Source organism: Drosophila miranda, assembly GCF_003369915.1.
Source record: "Drosophila miranda strain MSH22 chromosome Y unlocalized genomic scaffold, D.miranda_PacBio2.1 Contig_Y2_pilon, whole genome shotgun sequence".
Classification (NCBI taxonomy): Eukaryota; Metazoa; Arthropoda; class Insecta; order Diptera; family Drosophilidae; genus Drosophila; species Drosophila miranda.
This window is the reverse complement of record NW_022881614.1, coordinates 26081075-26105760: the sequence shown is the minus strand read 5'-3', so window position 1 is coordinate 26105760 and position 24686 is coordinate 26081075. Positions and strand designations below refer to the sequence as shown.

Below are 24686 nucleotides of genomic sequence, written 5' to 3'. Positions count from 1 at the left end.
CCTTCAGCGAGCTTGCAAGTGACTCAAAAATGTCACACAAACCACTGTGAATTTCGCTTCGATCCAATTCCTCAAGCTCGCCGTGAAACATCTCAAATTTGCTGATCAACTTCTCGACTTGCTCTTGCTTTACCACGAGCATGTAGTAGTCACAGTCTGACGACTCATTCTGCCAAGCGGTAGCTAACCCTTTCATTTTCTCGCATAATTCCGTTGACTTAAGCTTCAAACGAGGGGGAACGTTATGAGTTGCTGCGTACTTTAAAAATGTGGATGCCACAGATTTTCGTCCTTTGTGGGGGCGGAAGTGGGCGGGGCGAAGTTTTGAAATATTTTTGTAGCAGTGACATATCACAGAAGTCTGGATCCAAAACATCGTTGCTCTAGCTCTTATAGTCTTTGAGCACTAGGCGCTGAAGGGGACGGACGGACGGACGGACGGACGGACGGACGGACAGACAGGGCTCAATCGACTCGGCTATTGATGCTGATCAAGAATATATATACTTTATGGGGTCGGAAACGATTCCTTCTGGACGTTACACACATCCACATTTACCACAAATCTAATATACCCCAATACTCATTTTGAGTATCGGGTATAAAAAAACACGCTGTTTTGCTCACTGGTCATTGGAATTTCGTTAGCAGCATTAATTTCCATGGTAGCGGCAGCGTTAGCAGAAAGACCAACGTCTCTAGCGGGAAGATGATCGCAAAGAGTAACACGAGCAATAGACAAGAACCGAGCCCAGCAAGCGAACAGCTATGTACGAACTGTATATACAAAGGCGACCGGTGTAAGAAACGTTTCTTGCGGGAAGATGACCGAAAAGAGAAGCGCAAGCCAACAGCTCCGTGCACTACCGAATATGCAGGGGAGGCCGGTGTATATATGTATGGATAACTTATGTGGTCGATGACACTGGTTGAGATGGCAATTAGGTAAGATCTTTGATTGCTATATTAGTTTGTGATTGCACTGATGGATTATTTATTGCACAATCACGTCGGGGTCACCAAATGTTAAGCTATTAAGCGTTTTTAACAACTGTTGCAATTTGAAGTTAATGAAAGTCGAGAGGCTGTTTATAATTCACAATTTTTTTGCATATGTAAACCAACTTATCGCGTATGTACATATGGGGATGATTGGGGCGAACGATTGATGCGAGGATGTTAGTCTAATAGCTGCGACGATTAGCTCAAGACTGCCCATGCAAGGGCTGACGGGCCAAATTGCCGGGCCAAATTGCCGGGCCCTATGCAGCAAGCTTAGACGCGAGCGAGAGCGTATGATAGCCCGAGAGCGTTAGAGCTGCTCGGGGACGCTGTTAAGCCGAGTCCGAGAGATTGCGACATAAGGAGACGAAAGAATTCCGCTGCATGCGCATATGCGGTAGCAAATGATCTTTGCAGTGGGGGCATTGGAAAGGACAACACCAAAATGCATTTCCTTTGGGCCGCACCACTGGCAATAATTTAAAATATTTAAGCTGCTTGACCCGACACATAGCTTCAACGAAGGCACCAAAAGCAACAAAAACTGTAGTGCTGCTAAGCCACAATTATCCAAAGGCCGGCATCTGGCTCTCCCTCCACATGTGTTTTCCCTCCCCGATCTTCTACACCTTCTTTGTCCCTTCCTACCCCCTGATGTACATGCGAATGACATTGGCAATTGCAATCTGCAACTGTGTTTTGGGGCAAATGCGATTCTTGCTTCCACAATAAAAGTGTTGTAAGTGCTGGGAAAGCAGTAGCGTAGCAGAGTTCGATCGACCCTTAATCGCAGTACCCCCCAAACCCCACTTAATGCCACGAAAACTAATTCTACCATTTGGCTTCTTCTCGTTGCAGGTGAGTTGGTGGCAAATGTCTGAATCAGATTTGGATGTGTATGTCGATGCCGATCGGCTCTCTAGAGGCTTGCAAGTCGATAATTAAAGGTTTGTACGGCAATTAGTCAGCTGGGCGGCCGCTGCTCGTGACGAGGTTTTTTAAAGCAAATTCAGTGGACTCCAAAAAAACAACAAAAAACGAGGGGAACGTTGTGAGTTGCTGCGGACACCGCAACTCTACGGTTATACCCGATACTAAGTCAGTATGGCTCTCCTCCGGCAGACGCCGCTAATATTAAACGACACGACAAAGAGTGCGTGCGAGAGAGACAGAAAATCAGTCTGAGCGTGACGTCGGGCGCTGCGTAGCCACTGCAAATTGATTTGTTCCTATTGGCTATAAAAATGATCTGATCTGATCCAGATTCAGCAATCTGATAGATATGGTCATTATCTATGATTCTGCGTTTTTAGTTTTCTCGAATGTGCCATATTGTGGATGCAACAGATTTTCGTCTTTTGTGTGGGCGGAAGGGGGTGGGGCGAAATTTTGAGATGCACGTTTTATAGTAAGATCTAACAGAAGTGCGGATACCAAATTTGGTTACTCTAGCCTTAATAGTCTCTGAGATTTTTGAATATCCCCAGATTTTCGTCCTTTGCGGGGGCGGAAGGGGGTGTGGCGAAATTTTGAAACAAACTCGTCTCGGTCCGATATATTAGGAGTGTGGATACCAAATTTGGTTGCTCTAGCTTTTATAGTCTCTGAGATCTAGGCGCTAATGTTTTACTCTAAGCAAAGCCGCCTATGCTACGTGTGTGTTAGAGAGAGACAGGGCGAGAAAAAATAAAATTGTTTTCTTGATGCTGGCTATAATAATAATACGATCCAATTCAGATTCCGCAGTCTTAAAGATATGGTCATTCTCTACAATTCTACGTTTTTGGTTTTCTCATATCTTTAAAATTGTGGATGCCACAGATTTTCGTCCTTTGTGGGGGCGGAAGTGGGCGGGGCGAAGTTTTGAAATATTTTTGTAGCAGTAACATATCACAGAAGTCTGGATCCAAAACATCGTTGCTCTAGCTCTTATAGTCTTTGAGCACTAGGCGCTGAAGGGGACGGACGGACGAACGGACGGACAGACGGACAGACAGACAGGGCTCAATCGACTCGGCTATTGATGCTGATCAAGAATATATATACTTTATAGGGTCGGAAACGATTCCTTCTGGACGTTACACACATCCACTTTTACCACAAATCTAATATATTCCAATACTATCGGGTATAAAAAAAACGAGACAAAATCGAGAAGCAATGCCAAGCAATCGAGAATTCATTAATGTAGCGCTGTGGCAATCGTCATCGCCATCCCATAGCCATCGCTTCTATCGTATTCAAATGCTGCATTCAACTTTAAACTGCAGCGGCAGGCGCGGAGGCGCGGAGGCAGTGGCAGCAAGCGGAACGACAGCGCAGTCGCAGCGTGGCACAATTGTTTTGGACCCACCCCGTTGTCGTGGAGAGGAATGCCGCCATGGGTCGCGAGGGGAATGGAGTGGAAGCCAAAGTTATGCTTGAAGTGTTTTATGGCAAGAACTCTGCTAGTACGAGTCGGGTAAGGGTATGTGTGTGTGCAACAGATGCCCGGCTGGTTGCCCCAGAATCGCTGCCACCAATTGTTGCATTCTACTCTCTTTCAGAATGGGACAAAAGGCTCTGCTCAACTGTTCAACGCAATGCGCCCCTGCCACCCATTTTGGCCCTGGCCCAATGCTCTTTTTCGGTGGTGGCGACATCCACACGCAATTGCCCCGGCTAAAGGGACTCCCAACGCGCGCCCGCCCCCGCCCCCGCTACCAACTCCCCGCGCCAAAGCAAAGCAAACTTCACGCCTCGCTGCCCGCATCGGGTGTTCTTTGGCGATCCATGTGAGTGCGGATACGCCAACGCCGACGCAAAGTCAAACCGGAGTCGCGTCTCACTCCCACCATTTGTACGCGCAGATGAGAGCCGCATGACCCGTGGCCATGCCACACAAGGGTTAAAAGAATTACCATTCGGCTGTTGAGCTAGAATCTTTTTCCCTCATTTTTCCATGCAAATGCTGATGGTGGCTTTACACTTACCCTGCGACGATTATAGAACAGTGGCCGGGTCGCTGCAAGGAACCTGCACTTTTTTTGTTTTTAAACCCTCTTCCCTGTTTTAGTTTCTTCCAGAAAACTAAGAAATATTTACTGCTTGAAAATCGCGCCAACATTTCGACTCGAATTGTACATTTGCACCCAAAAATATGCTACGATTTTTGTATTTACACTTTACATTTTATCGACATCTGACATAAGCTGTTCAGGATCCACATTACCTTACCGCCCTCTGCTGGCCATAGATTGGATTCTTGGGACTTGCATTATTAGCCAATAGATGGCGTGAAAACATTTTTCCGCCCTTACAGAGGGCGCTGCTCAAATTCAAAAACGGGCAACATTGAAATTTTAACGTATAAATATTATCGTATCAAATCAATTGTCCTCGCAAAATATTCTCTATCCACGACATGTGTCTCGTGACATCCGTGTTCACGTTCGGGCCAACGCACTGGGCGCTGCCGTAGCTGATGATCCCGATTTGGGCGAAGCGCAGTTTGCCCTCGTGCCGCACCCACTTGCCCAGAGGACCGCCAGAGTCCCCACTGCATGTGTCCCCCGTCGAGTGTCCAGCGCAGATCTGATGCCCACCAATGTCGAGATTGAACCTCTTCGAGCACTCGGTGATGTCTAAGCGATTAAGGACGATGGTCCTAAGGGTGCGGCTAAAAGTGCGGTCCTGGGTCATGCCCCAGCCGGTGGCAATGAACGACTGGAAAATGTCTACATTTCTCTGATCGGCTCCTACGATCAGGCAGATCGGCTAGATGTGTTCTGCGGGGAATTGGAAATGCTTTTAGTATTAATATGGGATTCCAAGTAATCTGATTACCTGTGAACTGTACTGTGCGGCTTAATCTTAGCAAACCTGTGTCATGTTGGCGGCGGGATATTGAATAATATCGGTGGCGATAGGCCTTGCTCACCTCGTACTCCTCAGGAGTACCTCGTACTCGTAAGGAGCGATGCAGTCCGCTCCCCTGCAGTCCCTCACCTTCTCCACATCGTACTCTCCCAAACGCACGGTTCTGATTGGGGGAAATAGCACCTTTTCGATATCTGTTCTTCTATATATTCTATTTGGACAAACCATCGCGGAACTCACATTATCTCTCCCTCCGCTATGCAATGCGCAGCTGTCAAAACAAAGCCTGAAGCGAAGAAAAGCCTAAATTAAACTCGAGTGAAATCGCAATGGCAATACGTACGGCAGTGGATGAGTGTTCCTGCGCACAGGAAATTGGACCCCATCCACGGATTGGCGTTTATGTTTGCATATACGTGACGGGTATGCCCCATGTGTCTCCGCAATTCTCTTCGAGAAACGTCGTCGATCCCTGGTTTAGCTCAAGGATCAGGCAGGCGAGAATTCCGATTCCAGCCACTGCGACCTTCATTTCAGGCGGAGCCTCGGAAGAACTAATGGCAGATCTGGAGCGACAGGGGTCCTAATATAAGAATTCTTCTAAAAGTTGCCTATCGCGAGTGAAAAGTTAATTGCCAGAGTTCCTAGAAAATATTTGTTTTATATTTAATTCTGTTATATATATATGTAAAGGACAGTGTATCAAGCAGTTAGCACTATCCCATCTAAATTAACATTTGAACTTAAGATACCATCGATAAGACCTAACCGATATAACCAGACTTAACCGATGTTTAAAAGACCTAACCGATAAGGGGTTATCGATATGGGAGTCGGTTGTTGGAAGTAGAAGCAGAAAGTTGAACAAAAAGTCGGAAGAACAGACTCATTAATTGCACATCTTAAATCATACACTTTGTACTCTTTTTCGAAAAACACTATTAATAAACGATACATTATTATTAATCTTACATTTGGGGGGTCGTCCGCGTCGAATACAGAGCTCGGAGTGTGTGAAAAAGAAAAACAGAAGAAAGCAGAAGCTGATGCAAGAAGAGGATTGTTGAAAAGTTGTTAAAGTTGTTGTTTGTAGCTACATAAAGTTGTAAAGTTGTTGTTGGTGGCTATAAACATTAAGTTGAACAATCCAAATTCTGTGAGCCTAACAGTAGACACGGAGTTTAAGAAAAGATCGGTCGTTTAATTCGGTTGGAAAATTGTGAAATACATTGTCGCGCCGCAGCGTCGCCTTGTCCGTGCGCAGTACGTACACAAGCAGAAAAAACACGCACAGACACGTTGTGTGTGATACACACTTATAAACAGAAAATACAAGCACTCGTCGGGTACACAGACACAAGTCAAAAAGAGCCGCAAAATGATGCAAACACCGCCGCCGTTGCACTGGAAAGAGAGAGAGAAGGAAGAAGCTGTACCAGGAAGGTCGCGCCCGAGTGCAAACGAGATGGAAGATTTAGAAAATGCAGAAAACAATACTGATGACAAGATTGATCAAATGATAAAGTTGCTAAGTTTGAAACTGCTTTGCGATGAGCAACGAGAAATGAAGATTGCTCCAGATAATTTTACAAAAGTTGTGAGCGATTGTGATGGAAAATCGGTTCCCATAGAAAAATAGTTTGAGATATTCGAAAAAAATGCCGACGCATATGAGCTTACTGAAAAGCAAAAGTATGTGCAGGCCAGAGGAAAAATGACCGGTGCAGCTAAACTTTTCCTTGAAGCTGAATGCGTGTGCACCTATGAGGAACTCAAGAACGTATTATTGGATGAATTCACATGTAGCTATAACAGTGCAGACATTCATAAGCTGCTGCAAGAAAGAAAGAGGAAGAGTAGTGAGTCGATGCACGAGTACTTGCTGCAGATGAGAAAAATAGCAGCAGTCGGACATGTTGAACACGCGGCTGTTATAAGCCATATTGTGAACGGTCTGGACATAAGAAACGAGTATAAGTATGCCATGTATCGCTGTAAGACCTTCAGGGCCTTGAAAGAAGAGTTCGATATCTATGATCGTTTGAACATATCGGAGAAGAAGGGCAATAACGAACAGCATAAAACGAGTTTCAAGCAGCAAAGTGGGCAAAGCGGTAAAAAAGAATATTGCTATAACTGTGGATCAGGAGAACACAAACGCAAAGGCTGCAAAGCCGAAACGAAGTGTTTTAAGTGCAATCAGAATGGTCACATTTCGCGTAACTGTCCTTATGAAGCTGATAAAGTTGATAAAGTTCGCGTCATTTTGGATCGCAGTCGCATGAAAAAAATTCAAATAAACGGCATTGTTGTTGACTGTCTTGTGGATGTAACCATAATCAAAGAGAGTATGTTGAAGACCATGAAAAACGTTAAACTTTTGAAGTGCACAACTATGTTGCGCGGTCTGGGTCAGATATCAACAAAGCCTGTTGGATACTTTAATGCAGAAGTTACCGTGGATAAGTTGCTGACCACACAGAAGCTTTTAGTAGTCCCCAGTAGCCAGATTGATTTCGACGCACTTTTGGGGCATGATTTCATTAAAAAGTTCCGTTTCGTCGCTGATATGCAAGGATACACGTTTTTGAAGCATGACGCAGATCCTGTGCCAACAGATGAGCATGCTCTTATATATAATGTAACTGAAGAGTCATCCTTTGTAGCTCCGCCGCAATATCGAAAAGACGTTGAACAGATGATAAGAAACAGTTACCAAATGCCCACAGAAGTTGCAAAGCAGTCTCCAATCCAACTGAAGATAGTTCCCGACGGATTAATCAAGCCGTTTCATCACTCACCGAGTCGTTTATCAACAGACGAAGCCAGTGCCGTAAAGAAGCAAGTCGAAGAATGGATCGAGCAAGGAATCGTGCGCAAGTCGTCTTCAAATGTAGCGAGCAGAGTTGTCGTCGTGAAGAAAAAAGATGGTACACTTAGAGTTTGCGTAGACTACAGGAAGTTAAACAGCATGGTATTGCTGGACTGCTTCCCAGTCCCGATCATGGAGGAAGTCTTGGAAAAGCTGCAGTCGGCTAAGTGGTTTACCATAATGGGCCTTGAAAACGGATTTTTCCATGTGCAGAGCAAAGCAAGTCGTATACGGCCTTTGTTACAAAGGAGGGATTATTCGAGTTTAATAAAGCGCCTTTCGGATTCAAGAACTCGCCAGCTGCGTTCATTCGGTTCGTAAGCTATATTTTTCAAGAATTAATCAACTCTGACATTATGCAGCTTTATATGGACGACATAATTGTTTACGCCGCGTCGCCCGAGGTATGCATGAGGAAGACAAAGTTGGTCCTGGAGACAGCTGCGCAGTTTGGCCTAAAGATCAAGTGGAAGAAATGTAGCTTCATGCAGCCACGCATTAGCTTTCTGGGCCATATCATTGAGGACGGGAGAATCTGGCCCGGCAAAGAGAAGACAGCAGCTGTCAGTCGGTTTGCTACGCCCAAAGACATTAAAGCAGTTCAAGCATTTCTGGGACTCACAGGCTTTTTCAGAAAGTTCATCCCTGGCTATGCACAAGTTGCCCGGCCGCTCACGAATCTACTCAGGAGGGAAGCAGTTTTCAACATTGGCGAAGCAGAGCAACAGTCGCTACAAACCTTAAAGAATCTGCATGTAATCGCACCTGTATTACATTTATACTCACGAGAAGCGCCAACGGAACTCCACACGGATGCATCAAAAGAAGGTTTCGGAGCAGTTCTGTTGCAGCAGTCTGATGGCAATTTCCACCCGATTTACTATTGGAGTAAAAAGACTACACAAGCCGAGTCCAAACGTCACAGTTACTATTTGGAGGTCAAAGCTGCATACCTCGCACTCAAGAAGTTTCGTCACTACCTGTTGGGGATCAAATTTGATCTTGCCACTGACTGTGCGGCGTTTAAGCAGACAACAACGAAAGTAGATATACCCAGAGAAGTTTCCCAGTGGATTCTGTATATGGAGGACTTTACATTCAAAGCAGTACACCGCCCAGGGGACAGAATGAGACACGTGGACTGTCTCAGTCGTTTTCCGCAGACATGCATGTTCGTGACGACGGAGCTAACAGCTCGGATAAAGAAAGCACAGCAGGATGACGATTTCATCAAAGCCACAGTTGAGATCCTGAAGCAGCACCCATATCAAGACTACAAGCTTAAAGGAGGTCTTCTCTTCAAATCTGTAAATGGCAATGACGTTTTGGTGGTTCCAAGGCTGATGGAAAGGGAAATCATTCAAGGATCGCATGAAGTTGGTCATTTCTCCACAGCGAAGACAATGCACTCAGTTCAGCAGCAATACTGGATTCCGCACCTTGAACGGAAAGTAAATAAGTTGATTACTAATTGTATCAGTTGTATAATTTTCAGCAAAAAGTTGGGCAAACAAGAAGGCTATCTTCATTGCATTGACAAGGGTGACACACCACTATACACGCTGCACGTTGATCATTTGGGACCAATGGATGCGATAGCCAAGCATCACAAGTACATTTTTGCTGTGGTAGATGCATTCTCCAAGTTTGTGTGGCTGTTCCCAACTAAGTCAACAGGTCACGAAGAAGTTGTGAAGAGGCTGAGAGATTGGTCATTTGTGTTTGGTTTTCCCAAGCGCATAGTCAGCGACAGAGGAGCAGCGTTTACATCCAACGCATTCAGCGAGTTTCTTAACGAGAACAAAGTCGAACATGTGTGTACAACGACAGGTGTGGCGAGAGGCAACGGTCAGATTGAGCGGGTGAACCGTTCAATTTTGGGTATCATCGCAAAGCTCTCAGCTCAGGAGTCAACGAAGTGGTACAAGCATGTGCCACAGGTCCAGATGGCGATTAATTCGCATGTGAATTCTACGTTGAAGTCGTCGCCATTCGAGGTCATGTTTGGGACAAAGATGCACAGACAAGCTGAAAGTCGACTATTGGAGGTGCTCAACGAGGAGTTGGTTACGCAGTTTAACAACGAGCGCCAAGAACTGCGTGACCAAGCGAAACAAAACATTGAGAAGGCGCAAGAGGTGTACAAGCGCTATTATGATAAAAAACGACGACCTGAGCACGGCTACAGACTAGGAGACATGGTCGCGATCAAGAGGACGCAGTTCGTCGCAGGACGCAAGTTGGCCAGCGAGTATCTAGGCCCATATGAAGTCACCAAGGTAAATCGGAACGGTCGCTACGACGTCAGAAAGGTTGCTCAAGTCGAGGGGCCAAATATCACAGCAACGAGCAGTGACAATATGAAGCTATGGCGTTTTGTCTCAGAGAACGATGATATATTATCATCTGGGACAGATGAAGATGAGCAGGAGGGCCGAATGTAAAGGACAGTGTATCAAGCAGTTAGCACTATCCCATCTAAATTAACATTTGAACTTAAGATACCATCGATAAGACCTAACCGATATAACCAGACTTAACCGATGTTTAAAAGACCTAACCGATAAGGGGTTATCGATATGGGAGTCGGTTGTTGGAAGTAGAAGCAGAAAGTTGAACAAAAAGTCGGAAGAACAGACTCATTAATTGCACATCTTAAATCATACACTTTGTACTCTTTTTCGAAAAACACTATTAATAAACGATACATTATTATTAATCTTACATATATAGGTCATATAGGTAGGTCAGCTGCGAATAATCGGACATCCCTAGGGAGAGTACCGAAAATAAGCAGCCCCGGACAGCCAGCGGGTGTTCGCGAAGTAGCAACACTGACGATGCGCTTGTGGTGCCGCCTCGTATAAGTAGCTCACACACTCCCCTATCCCTACACACTACCTACCCACATCCCAACCCCCCACATTCAGCTCACACCGGGCCGGACTAAGAGTGTTATTCGACCCGTGCCGAGAGTCAGCCTGGCTGGGCGCCCGGTATATAAAACTAGCCTAGTCGTTAACGGAGAGCTCAGGGACTTGGCAGCCCCCTGTTCTAAGTATGCCTTATCCGGGCAACGTGGATCTCTGCCCGGACGGACCGTACCCCTTCTCTGCAGCTCGTGGGAAAAGAATGAAAGAATTTAAAAACAAACAAAATGAGTCTGGCACTCCCCAAATGCCAACAGGGAGCAATCCCAAACAGGGGAAGGCAGCGGCCCAAAGGCCTGGCCCGACCCGCAAATCAGCAGTGAAAACCTGCGCGGCGGAAGATGCTAGGGAGAGCCCAAAGGGGTCCCATCCCGGTGTCGGGGTGGGTGGTGAATTTGCTCCCAAAACCGATACCTTGGCAGAGTGGCTATGCAATCCTGCGGCTGCTCTGCCTGCTGGTAAAGTGGCGGGTGATGAGTCACCATCTACTAGTGTCCAAGCAAAATCTTTTACATATGCCGATAGAAGGAGTGCTGGCAATATACTCCGTCGGCAGAACGCAAGCCAGATGTCCAGCCCGACGGACAAATGGATAAAGAAGGTTGAGTGGGCCTCGAAGGTGCTGCCGAACTTTGGCAAGTAAGCACCGAAGAAGGAAGCCCCTCAGCCAAAAAGGCATCGCTCGCAAGAGACTCCGGGGCCGACACCGAAGCGCTCCAGAGTGCTGCCTAACACATCATTCGCGCAGATTGCCAGAGAAATCACGCTGATTGGCGTCCTGGACAAAGGCAGCGCGGACTCCCGGATACCTAGAAAACAGTGGAAGTGGGTGGAAGCGGCACTGGCCGACCGCTGCTTCGAGCTGCTGGAAAAGCAGCCTGGTAAATAAATAATAGCAGTACCGTCCCCTCAAAAACAGACTACCAAGTTCCAAGAGAGTACACAGACACTCCCTTCGACACAATCATTTCTCACAGAGACGACTGGCTCGAGGGACTCCCAGGCCCAGATGGGGCCATAAACATCTTCACAGATGGATCAAAGCTGGACGACAGAGTCGGGTGGGGAATCTACTCTGAACAGCTAAACATAAGGCATTCCTTCAGACTCCCAGATCATTGCAGTGTCTTTCAAGCGGAAGTCATAGCAATCAGGGAGGCTCTAGACTGCCTACAAGCGGCTCCGTCACGGCAACCAAGCTAAACATTTATAGCGACAGCCAGGCTGCGATCAAATCGCTAAGCGCGATTTCCTCGAACTCGGCCACCGTGGCAGACTGCCGCAAATCTCTGCACGAGATGGCTCGGCAATTTGCTATTAGCCTGATTTGGGTCCCGGGCCACCGGGACATCGAGGGCAACTGTATAGCGGACGAGCTGGCCAGATCTGGCACTACAATCCCCCTTCTCCAAGACAAGGAGGATATCTGTATGCCAATGGCCACCTGTAAGCTCATTATAAGGGAGCAATACAAGCGACTAAAAAACGATATGTGGCAAACAGTGCCACGATGTCGCACAACTCGGCAAACATGGCCGACCATGGACATGAAGCGCACCTCCGAGCTCATCAAGTTAAGCAGGAAAAGGTGCAGCGTAGTCACACGTTCCCTCACGGGACACTGGCTAATAGGCACCCACGCTAACAGGCTGGAAGGCTACAGCACCTGGGCTCAGCCTTTCTACACGACATCTCAGAGATGTCCAAACTATGTCCCAGGAGGATAGCGAACTTTGTGAGAGCATCTGGATGGGATAATTGCTGACAGGAAGTCTCACAACGCAGGAAGGAAATGATCCTATGCGGTATCACAACGGGCCGAAACCGGCCTAAGTGTGACGGGTTCCGAGCGAGCCCGGCAGCCGCCTCAACCTAACCTAACCTATTTCTGTTATCAGATCTTTTTCGGAAAAAGGTCAGCAGAGGCCGAGTGGCTATTCGGAGGAATATATGTATATGTCATGGATTTACAGATTTGGACTTAATACATACTCGTGATTGGAGCAGAATCTCATGCTGTAAAGCGCAGAAAAGTCCTTGTTAAGGAGAGCCACAGTGGACGGGGGTCTCTTAACTCCATCCACCCTTTGGGATACTCTGAACAGAGCTTGTTGATAGCCGAATTACCGAATGAAAATGGCCAATTCCTGGAAGGGATATTTTTGTAAATCTTAGAGAGCAAAGATCATCACAACAGACCGTTTCTAGATCAGATCAGATCACTCTAGAAGTTCCAGAAACATTACTGGTTTTATTTTTTACTCGTACTCGCACATATTTTGGAGCATTACATTATGGTATGGTATTATTATGGTCTCTTTGGCCACTGCCTATGGTTTGGCGCCGGCGGCAGAGACCTATGGGTAGGGCTACGGTCTCGTACGGTCTGCACTATCCACGTCATATAGTACATGACATTCGTGAAGACGGTGGGACCGTTGCAATTTGTAAGTCTGAAGCTATCAATCCCGAACTGAACGAACCGCTGCTTACGTCCGTATTTTATCAGAGCGCTCAACGGACCGCCAGAGTCTCCCGAGTTGCTGCGTAAAATATTTGTTTGCCGCAAGTACAAAGCTGGCGAGTAATGCCAGCCCCGCTGCAGCGATCTTTATGTGCAATGAAACCATCGCGACTAACTAATGGCGAGCCCAATGCTTTGCTTTTATTCAATTGAATTATTTTAAATGAATTTCTGGAACGCATGGTTTTTGTTGTCTCGTAGGTTATCGCACGGGTATCAAATTTATTGAAATTCGGTGGAAAAATACGCCCTGTCTCTTTGTGGTCCTCTGTGGTCTAAGTATATATGTATATAACATACGGAAAATATCTATCTATCTGCAAATTATAGCAATCCCGACTCAGCATCGGGGTATTCTGAAGGTCAGAGATGCTTCCAGTTTCATCCTCCTTTTTCCTTCCATCATCGAACATCATGCATCTAACATTCTCCGTGCTGATAGGTCTATAGGAGTTGATGTACGGCGTATTCGCATATCCACGGGTAACCGTCTTGCCCCCCTCCATTGCGTGAGTGAGTGAGTGGTTTGTCAGCTTGACGGGAAGCGAAAGGGAATTGGAAGCAATGGATTTTTCTCTCTTCTCTTCGAGATGTTTTCTGTGCTGGAACCGGTTTTCTCTTCGACACAAATCAACTCAAGACGGCAAAAGACAGAATAACAGGAAAAAAACCAACAGAAATAATCGTTTTCCTTTGAAATAAGCATTGAAATGAGCCGCAAAAAATTAATAGCATTGGAATTTGAATATTGATATTGGAATGTTGGTAACATGCACACGCACACACCCAGATACACCACACACAATTAATTTTCATCTAATTATGAAAGCTTTGTTCAAAACTAATGTGTGACAAGCAGATAGAATTTGGAGACGCTTTTGTCTCATAATAAATGAGTTATTGACTCGTATACCCTGGCAGAGGGTCAAGGAGGTGTTAGAGATGGAATGGGACCCTATAAAGTACATATGTATATACCTATGTATATGTTTTGCTGATCAGCAGAAGGCTTTGTAGGAAGAACGTGTACGTTTTAAAGTTCAAAATGGAACCAAATCGGATGACTACATAGTATATAATCGTACTAGACCCGCCATCGGACTAATGGATGCAAATGTATTGCAGAATGGATATACCTTCCTTTGCTGTGATGGCACGATCTGCCTCGATCGTTCCCTCATTTCTCATGCATCTGGATTTATTGACCTTGCCTGGGATGCTGCTGGGCCTCGCTCTCGCCCTTCGGAGAGGCGGCTGCCAAGCTGCAGGAATCCTTACATATCGGAATGCGGCTGTGGTCGTCGGCTCAATGTTGCTCTTGCTGTTGCTGCTGCAGTTGTTGTTGCTGGTGTCAACATCTAAAGAACAGCAACAGCAACAGCAACAGAAATAGCAACAACAACTGGAACATCTAAAGCAACAGCAGCACGATCATGGTCTTGGCTCTGACTCTGAGGCTCTGCTCTGTCGCCGCACGTACAACAACCAACTTACATAGCCGCCTATTAGCCAAGGTAACAAACGAAAAAGTGGCCCAGACTCGGGCTCGGGCTCGGACAAGCAGAGCCTGAGCCTCAGCTCCAGCAAGAGATCCAAATGGGATCCAAAATGAGCTATCTCACTGCGCAAATCTCTCGCTTCGCTCCGTCTTGGCTGTCGTTTCAGTTGTGTTGTTGTCGTGGCTTTAAAGGGCCTTCCTTCTTCGAGCCATGGCTGCCATTTATCGCAAATGCATTGTGGCAGGCCGGACCGCTGCGGCTGTGGCTGCTGCTGCCTGCCCCATCTTTGTCTCGGCTTTTGTTTCATGCTCCATGGCTAATGGCACACAGGCTCCACAGGTTGCCGCGCCGCACTGTCGAGTGTTGTTGCAACATCTTGTCGATGGGCGCCCTGCACTCGAAGACGGAAGACCTCTGGGCCCCAACGAAGACCAGGCCCTACTCCATTCCAATCCTGGTCACGTGTGCGTTGCTAAAACGTCCGCTTCTCGGACTGCACTGCTCCTTATCTGACCGGAGTGGCATTCACTCTGTTGCCTGTTGCTGCCTTCGTGCTTTATGCTCGGATTAAATTTAGCAAATCGAAGCGATGCGCTAATTGAACTTGTTGATCCGCATACCTCTCTCTCTCTCTCTCTCTCTCTGCCTCCACTGTCTCTTACTGGCTGACAAAATGACCGCATCAAAAACAATGTTTCAGAGCATACAGTAATTTCCATATTTTAAACAGCACAAGCCACACATTGCAAATATTTTGAGGCGCAAGCAACTAAATTATTTTGTGGGTATTTTTAGAGGCAGATACTCGTCTTTCTCCGATATTTGGCGTCCACTCAGAGACCCTCTCAGGGCCCCCGGCTCCACGCTTCCACGCTCCCACCGCCGTCTCCGTCAAAAGCTCCCCAGCGACTTGGCCGCTCATATTTCACACTTCACGACAAAGCGATTAAAGTCGCGCAAACAATCTGTTATTGGAGTTGTTGCAATTATGTTTACAAAGACATTAAAAGAAACGAAAGGCGAACGGCGACCGGCGAACGGGAAAGGGAAAACACATACGGATACGTACGTAAAGTCGAAAACACGAGAGGCACAGAGCAGAGGCCCCAAAAGTCTCCGAGAGACGCTGTGGCACTCTTTATCCCCATACCCTTTGGCAGAGGCACCTTCGATTTTGAGAGGATATGAGACGGTGCGAAGAGACGATGGCGATTGATCCATTCCATTACAGCCATGTTCGTCAATTTTGCAGAATGCGATTCTAAAGATTCGATCACTCGTGTCATTGGAGGTCTCTTAAGAACTCAACAAAGTTCTACCCAATTGAAATCCAAATTTATAATGAAATACTCTACTTATTTAAGGGTATTTAAAGCTGCGGCTCTCAAAGCCTGGGTTTCTGTCTGGTTTTGTTTTTTGTTGTTTTTTTTTTGTTGTTTTTTTTGGGATCTTTGTGTTTTGTTTTTGAAACGTGAGTCGTGCCACAGCTACAGCTAGCAGCAACAACTTATCGGGCAGACGACGGCGACAATCAATAAAAAAAACGAGGGGGAACGTTGTGAGTTGCTGCGGACACCGCAACTCTACACTTATTCCCGATACTTAGTCAGTATGGCTCTCCTCCGGCAGACGCCTCTAATATTAAACGACACGACAAAGAGTGCGTGCGAGAGACACAGAAAATCAGTCTGAGCGTGACGTCGGGCGCTGCGTGGCCACTGCAAATTGATATGTTGGTTTTGGCTATAAAAATTATCTGATCTGATCCAGATTCAGCAATCTGATAGATATGGTCGTTATCTATGATTCTGCGTTTTTAGTTTTCTCAAATCTGCAATATTGTGGATGCAACAGATTTTCGTCCTTTGTGTGGGCAAAAGAGGGGGGGCGAAATTTTAAGATATACGTTTTATAGTGAGATCTGACAGGAGTGCGGATACTAAATTTGGTTACTCTAGCGTTAATAGTCTCTGAGATTTGTGGATGCCCAAGATTTTCGTTCTTTGCGCGGGCGGAAGGGGGTGTGGCGAAATTTTGACACAAAACGGTCAAGGTCCGATATCACAGGAGTGTGGATACCAAATTTGGTTGCTCTAGCTCTTATGGGTTCTGAGATCCTTGAACTCATATTTTGCAATTGGCAAAACCGACCATGAAACCTGTGTGTTAGAGAGAGACAGAGCGAGAAAGAATGAAATTGTTTTCTTGATTCTGGCTATAATAATTATACGATCTGATTCAGATTTTGCACTCTGGAAGATATATCTTCTACGATTCTGCGTTTTTAGTTTTCTCGTATCGTCGAAATTGTGGATGCCACAGATTTTCGCGCTTTGTGGGGGCGGAAGTGGGCGGGGCAAAGTTTTGAAATATTCTTGTCGCAGTGACATATCACAGAAGTCTGGCTCCAAAACATCGTTGCTCTAGCTCTTATAGTCTTTGAGCACTAGGCGCTGAAGGGGACGGACAGACGGACAGACGGACAGACGGACGGACGGACGGACGGACAGACGGACAGACGTACAGACAGACATGGCTCAATCGACTTGGCTATTGATGCTGACTCACTCATCCACTCACCCCAATACTAATTTTGAGTATCGGGTATAAAAAATCAGTAAAAAACGAAAAACTTAAGGCAAAAACTTTTATGCTAAAACGATGAGATAAAGTCAAAGTTTCTGCGTATTTGGCTTTATGGCTGAGGTTTTGTGTTGGGGTTAAAGTTAAGAACCGCCCTGCCCTGCCGCCTGACCAATTAGCCAGGCTGTCGTCGGAGGTATGTTCCTGCCGAAAGAGCTACAGCCCTACAGAGCTATCGCAGCGAAATGTGCCGCATCATGCCGAGGCCTCGGCAATTAGTTTAATTCTAAGCAGCTTTTTACGGCCGTGCGACAAGTCGAATGCTGATGAAGCGATCGATCTGTCATCTGTAGCACTCGGCGAACTCGAGCAACTCCACTCCACGTGGTGTTGTAAAGGGCAGCAATCCAATTACGCGGCTTTAGGTGTTAGGGTTGACACGCGCTAAAAGTTGGCCAAAAGCAGAGCTTTAGCCCTGGCTGAGAGGGCTGGCCACTTTCATGCAAATGTGCATGAGATCTCTTGAAGAAACAAATTCGTTGCGCCCTATGGGCACTCAAGACAGATCATCCTCCATCCCTCACTGCCTCACTCTGCCCTAGACAATATCGGGACACTTGAGCGCCTCCAGAGCCGATCTTTTGTTACTGTTAATCTGAGTGGGACTTGAAAGTAACGCCTCAACCTAAGAGCCGCTGAGAGCCTCTGACCCTGATATCGGGACACTTGAGCGCCTCCAGAGCCGATCTTTTGTTACTGTTAATCTGCGTGGCACTTGAAAGTAACGCCTCAACCTAAGAGCCGCTGAGAGCCTCTGACTCTGGGGCTCGACTCTACTCGCATCGCATCGACTACTCTTCTCATCCTCATCCACATCGATGGCGATGGCGATGATCACGATGATTCTGATTCCGACAACCTGCAGAGCGGGCAGGAGTCGTTTCAAGAGTCCATGTTCTTGAGGCTTTCTTTTGAAATTGGAATACACAAAAAGATCATAGACAGATGGAATGGTTGGGAGAACATTTCTCTCCGCATAGCATTTTGTACGCTTCATCAAATTTATATGAATCTCGGTCTTCGTCTGTCTCTGTGTATCTGTCTGTCGGGGATTCGGTTTCTTACACCTCTCGAGCGGCGTTTACCTGTGCGAATGGAGTGCCTTAAGTGGTTTGGAGATGGTTTGGAGATGGCTTCGAGATGTTTCTCAGCGCGATTCTCCGTTATTCGATCTCGTCTCGCGCTTGCCAGTTGCATGCTCTTCGATTTTGACAGATGATTTTGTACGGGTTGGGCTGGGGCCTGGCTTTGATTGGGGTCTGCATAGACGGCTATTAATATGTTTGATTATGGCTGGAGATCGAGATCGAGATCGACACGAGATGATCGCGGAGAAGAACCTGAACCTCAACCTCAGTCTCAGTCTCGACGAACGGCGCTTGAGCTCGTGTGGCTTTCTCCTGACTGCGAAAATGGGAAACGGTTTTCAATTTAAAAGTTTTTTCATGCTCTAAGACAATGCTCGACGAGGGACAATGAAACGCCTCTTGAGTCCCAGCGTGGGACTGGGACCGGGACTGGCACTCGGATTTGAATGCATCTCTTGCAAGATGATTGCTCTTTTCCAAGTGCCTCTTTTGTGCCGGCAATCTGTTACCAAACAGTTGAAGAGGCCAAAACGAGTCTACCTGCCAGGGATGTCCTTTCGGCCAGGCGTAAAAACCCCGATTACTTGTGGGTTGGTTTGCAGACAGGTGAAGATTTCCTGAAGTCTGCTCTCTCGTTCTGTCCGCCGATCTGGCCCAACAATGTTGACAACGCTCGAACATAAATCTTGGCCAAAAAAACAGTCCATAACGCCGTCCCCCATGGCCCACGCAGACCAGGCTCAGCACATAGATACAGATACAGACACAGACACACAGATCTGTATGTACACATACTAATTCTGTGATGGAGGAAGGCGGCGAACTTGTGTGCTTATATGGCAACATTGCCCATACACACCAACTCACGCACACACTCTCGCTCAGGTGAGAGAGCGCTTGGGAGAGCGGCTATATTTTTACCTGAACGGTTACGGACAACAACAATAGAGCCAAGAAGTTGGGACATACACAAGATCTTACCTGTGGGGATCCCGCCGTCAATGCGAATCTCAAATGCTGTGCTCTCCACAGCTGTCAGAGTTGGGATTACAAGAGATTATCGCTGGGATGCACTTTGCAACGGGAAGGGCATGATTATGATTATGCTAAAACACACCTATACTCGTCTTTTTTTATATAAGTTAATTTTATCCTTATTCGAAGGACAAAATAAAAGATTATTTTGATTCTGTTCACTTTAGCGAAGTGCTTTTATTGAATATCAGAATGTGACTGCTTAAATCTAGAATTATAATTCTTAAAGAAACCTATCGATGAACGCGGCAGAGGAACTTCGGCAGAGGCCGAATTGTTGGGGGTCTTCAGAATTATTGTAGACGGCGGCGTCAGTGGCGACAGCGGAGTTGCAGTTATTGACCGGCAATAGGAAGTCAATGTTGCTGGTCAATGTTGGGGGTGAAGAACAGCGGAGTCATCAGAAATGCATTGTCGACATTATCGCAGTCGCGACGTCGAAGACGGGGTGGGGGCGATGGTTTCTCGTCAGCACTTCTGACTTGAAGTGGAGCGCATAAGCACTTCCAGAAATACAATGTTTCGGTTCTTGTTTTAGGCAGGAAATGTTTTTTACTTTTTGTGTAAATTGTGACAGAATTCTTGCGCATTGTTATTACAATTGGGTAATAAACTATTGGGCAAGAATTTTTATACTTTTTTCTGTTTTAATTGGAAATAAGAGTATTGAACTCTTAGGGTGTTAACTTATATACCTCAATCTTTCTATGCTTGTGATCTCTAGAGAAGAAGAAGTCCACAATGCCCCTTGTTCTCTCTTAATATAGAATCTATCTATACCCCAAATAACTGAAAGCCATCTAGAAGTAGAGCATTTGGTAGTAGGGACAGTTTATCCCTTGCTATTCCGTATAGTTTCGTGTTACGCTGACTCTTTAAAACGCTGCCTCGTTACGTTTACGATTACCTTTGATACCCTCTCTCTCTTTGTCTCTCTCTCTTTCTCTGTGGCTGTGTGCGTGAGAGAGAGGCCGTTGTGCAGCTGTGTGTCGCTTTGCTTTAGTTTTATTTTGACCTGATCTGCGCTTAATATTGGCTCCAGCCGCTCACCTTTTTCCACAGTTGTTACCTGTACACTGTGCTCTCACTCTTGCTCTCTCTTCGCCTGCATTCGTGCGAGAGGAGAGGCGAGACTGCGAGTGTGTGCGAGCGTGTTCCGAGCGTTGGCTTCGCTTTTGGTTTCAGTCTTCAGTCTCGAAGAGAACTTGTTGCTGCGCAGACGCGAATTGTTCATGCTGCATCTGTCGTGTCGGTCGTCGTCCCGCCTTCTCGCCCGTCTGAGTGTCTATCTGTCTGACGATCGATCGTCGCGCATCTCTCGGACTCGGACTCGTACCCGTCGCGTCGCGTCGCGTCGCTAATTTGCCTGTGCTAATCGCAGTGGCAGTCGCAGTACGGCCCCCGATGGGCATGATCACCATTCCATTGGTGGAGAGCAAGTGAAAATCTGAGTAATACGTGTGTTTTTCGTGAATCTCTGCTAATTGGCAGCAGCAGCCGCAGCAGTGGTCCAAGTGCTGGATGCACAGATTTGTGGCGTATCACCCGAAATCAGGGCAGGGCAAAATGTGTCTGTGCGATTTAACAAAAACAAAGGCGATCATCGCTCGGAGAAGCTCCGACTGAGAGCTGCGCCTGCGCGCGGGCCCTAACCTCAAAGTACGCGTACACAAAAGCCTTCGGACGACTCTTGTGGCTTGTGGCAGTGTGAAGCATTGAAACTGGTTCCAACACTCACACCGATACGCTGACACACCGTAAACACACTCAAACACACACCCATACCACGGCAAATTGCAACGACAACAGCTTAAACAAAAATACAACAAAACTCCACTCCACTCCAACAAAAACGCAGTGAAAAAGTCAAATAAAATTTATGAAAAAGTCTTATTTTCGGCACGCAAAGCTGACGGGGAAAGAAAGCGAAAGAAAGCAAAAACTCGGACACGGCCAAGACCCATAGGCCAAGAACCAGCAACCAAAAGTGCGAACAGCAACCCTATGATCTAAGACCTTGCGCTGCTATTCCCCCCTTCCGACGCCTTTACCACGATGCGGACCTCCTTCAAGCTACTGCGGAGGCGCAACGGACTCTGCCTGCCCCTCCTGCTGTTACTGCTGGACCACTGCGTCTGCGTGTGGCCCGCGTCGGCGGCCCGGGATCGCTTTGCGCGACAGAACAATCGGCAGCGCAACCAGGACCTAGACCGTGACCGGGATCGCTATGTCTACCGCAGCAGCTCTAACAGGCCGCGCGGCGGCAACCGAGGAGGTGGCCACAGCAACAACGCCCTGGGAATGAGCCTGGGCGCGGGAGGCGTCACTCTGGCCAACAGCATGGAGGACCAGAAGTCGACCGAGTTCGTTAAGGGCAAAAGTAAGTCACCGGCCAGGCCAGGCCAGATCTGGATCCCCCGCTCGATATGAGAACCCTCAATCTATCACAATGCATATTTATGTAGATTTGCGTCCGTGCTCATATATCATTAGCGAAAACGGCCCCAATATGGCCACCATACAAACATATCATCGGAGTAGTGAGTGTGGTTCTCAGCTCTGTTGGGTTTAGTCGAGTTTCGGCTGGGTTTCGGTTTCGTTCCGCCGATATGGCTCTATTATGGGTTCCATTATCTTATCGTGGGACGTGTGCACGGTTGGGCCTTGTTTTGGTTCTGTTTGCCTCTTCTGCTGCTGTTGCTTCGTTGCTTCGTTTTCGGCTGCATTTTGTTTTATTAAGTGTTATCGTTACCCTGGAAACAGTAGTGGGGTGTATACGGATCTTTGAGTAGTTGAACTCTTTCCAATATCTAGAAATGTGGAACAGGGATGAACAATATTCGGTTTAGGGTTGCAGGAAGTACTCTCCCCTTTTGAAATAGGATTATATAGGGGCAGCGCTGTAGGGTATCCCTCATTCGAGGTCCAGAAGTAACCGAATATCTTTTACTTACTTTATACCTGCCCTTTGCTGCCCGTCTCACCTGCCCCTGGCCCAGGGCTCACCTCTTGACTTGCCGCTGCCTTAGTTAAAGAGTCTTGTGTGCACTATCGCCCCCTGCCCCACCTCTCTGGCCACCTCCCACCAGCAGATATCACAGCGTACTACAAATACTACTAACTGATTAGCCAGAGAGAAAGAATTTCGTTTGCCTTCCTTCTGTTCGAGTGCATTTCGTAATGTCAAAAGTACAAGGTAAAACCGGACTGAATATTGTACAGATCGTTCAGTTTTTTGGTCTATGAACTTTCCAAGAGCGTCAGCAACCAGTTGAAGAGGCAACAGCAACAAGCGACACAATTTCCAGCTAAAATGGCGACTCAAACTGTTGACTCGACGATTCTCGACGACTTCGCGATGGCTTTTTGCCGAGTGCTGGCCTTTTGGAAAATTAATAAGAATTTGAATTCCAATACCGCGGTGTCCGTCCCGTCCGACTGTTTGAACAACCGTTTGGCAATCGGCAGCGGCATTACGAACGGTACTGCGAAATTTAATGAAAAGATTGGGGGCGGGGCTGGGGGCTGGGGACTGGGGGCTGCACGTTGCGTGCTTTATGCCTGTTTTGTGGGCTGTTTGCGCAGTACTTTGGGGCAAATGTTTGCATTTGGCGGGCAAACAGAAAAATTAAAAAATACAAGCTCTATCCACCGCCTCACCGCTATACAACACCACCCTGCCCCTGCCCGTGCCCCCCCCCCCCCCCCCCCCCCCCCCCCCCGCCAACGAAAGTCGATATTCAGTGATCTTGTAGCTGCAAATTAATATCTGTCCGTCCCTCCGCTCGCTGGTGGCAATTGTGCAAATATTTGGAGTAGAAGTTAGCCCCGGGGGCTATGCTAATGGAGTGGCTCTACGCAATAGCCGGATACGGCTAGATAAGCGAGCTATGAAACCGATAACGAGACATCGAATAGGTTCCCCAAGGACTCTGCTCTGCCCATCGCTTATGATTGCGCGTTGGTTGTTTCTGTACGAGTTTTACTCTTTTCAATTTTTTTTTTTTTTGCCCAACTGTTCGTTGACACTAAAGCTTTTTCCTCCGAAGTTGTTGCTTTATTTTGTTTCTTTATGGCCATAAACAAGCACAGCTGCGACCAGTATGCAAATACGCTGGAAAAGGCTAGAGAAAACCCTGCCGCAAGCTGCACGTGCATGCCGAATGGAACCCCCTGGGCGCTGCTGGACCGTTGGGAAACTTGAGCAGCAAACGGCTATAATAATCGCGATTATGGTGGAAGATTTTATTGGTCCGATACCTGGTACTGCACTTATTATACCCGATACTCAAAATGAGTATTGGGGTATATTAGATTTGTGGTAAAAGTGGATGTGTGTAACGTCCAGAAGGAATCGTTTCCGACCCCATAAAGTATATATATATTCTTGATCAGCATCAATAGCCGAGTCGATTGAGCCCTGTCTGTCTGTCCGTCCGTCCGTCTGTCCGTCCCCTTCAGCGCCTAATGCTCAAAGACTATAGGAGCTAGAGCAACTGCTACAAGAATATTTCAAAACTTCGCCCCGCCCACTTCCGCCCCCACAAAGGACGAAAATCTGTGGCATCCACAATTTTAAAGATACGAGAAAACCAAAAACCAAATAGTAGAGGATGACTATAATCGTATAATTATTATAGCCAGAATCAAGAAAACAATTTCATTCTTTCTCGCTCTGTCTCTCTCTAACACACAGGTTTCATGGTCGGTTTTACCAATTGCAAAATATGAGTTCAAGGATCTCAGAACCCATAAGAGCTAGAGCAACCAAATTTGGTATCCACACTCCTGTGATATCGGACCTTGACCGTTTTGTGTCAAAATTTCGCCACACCCCCTTCCGCCCCCGCAAAGGACGAAAATCTGGGGCATCCACAAATCTCAGAGACTATTAACGCTAGAGTATCCAAATTTAGTATCCGCACTCCTGTTAGATCTCACTATAAAACGTATATCTCAAAATTTCGCCCCACCCCCTTCCGCCCACACAAAGGACGAAAATCTGTTGCATCCACAATATTGCAGATTCGAGAAAACTAAAAATCAGAATCATAGATAACGACCATATCTATCCGATTGCTGAATCTGGATCAGATCATATCATTTTTATATCCAAAAGGAACAAATAAATTTGCACTGGGTACCTGGGTACTCGGGCCAATGAGCTGGTCAAGTGGATGAACGACCAGCGGCATGTGGACAACGTGATGAAAGATTTAGCCCTGAGAGTGGTAA

At 46.8% G+C, this 24686-nt stretch overlaps 2 protein-coding genes across 3 annotated transcripts in view; one reads left to right on the top strand and one right to left on the bottom strand.

Moving 5' to 3' along the window:
• Nucleotides 1-24686, top strand: part of LOC117192251 (epidermal growth factor receptor-like) — a 90340-nt gene that overhangs the window by 27335 nt on the left and 38319 nt on the right. Inside the window, exon 1 of one of the 2 annotated variants that reach the window (XM_033396915.1) lies at nt 20631-21831. The exons of the other annotated variant lie outside the window; for it this stretch is intronic. Coding sequence (XP_033252806.1) covers nt 21507-21831 — 325 coding nt within the window. The 5' untranslated portion in view covers nt 20631-21506. Of the gene's footprint in view, nt 1-20630; nt 21832-24686 lie in introns of those variants that run through there. 2 annotated transcript variants of the gene reach the window in all.
• LOC117192253 (CLIP domain-containing serine protease 14D-like) lies at nt 4192-5280 on the bottom strand. Its single transcript, XM_033396917.1, has one exon. It carries the CDS (start codon nt 4681-4683, stop codon nt 4366-4368), a length of 318 nt encoding a protein of 105 aa, XP_033252808.1. The 5' UTR covers nt 4684-5280; the 3' UTR covers nt 4192-4365.

What these genes read in the sequence shown, in the direction of transcription:
- LOC117192253 (XM_033396917.1), bottom strand. Translation starts at nt 4,683, where the DNA reads ATGACCCAGGACCGCACTTTTAGCCGCACCCTTAGGACCATCGTCCTT.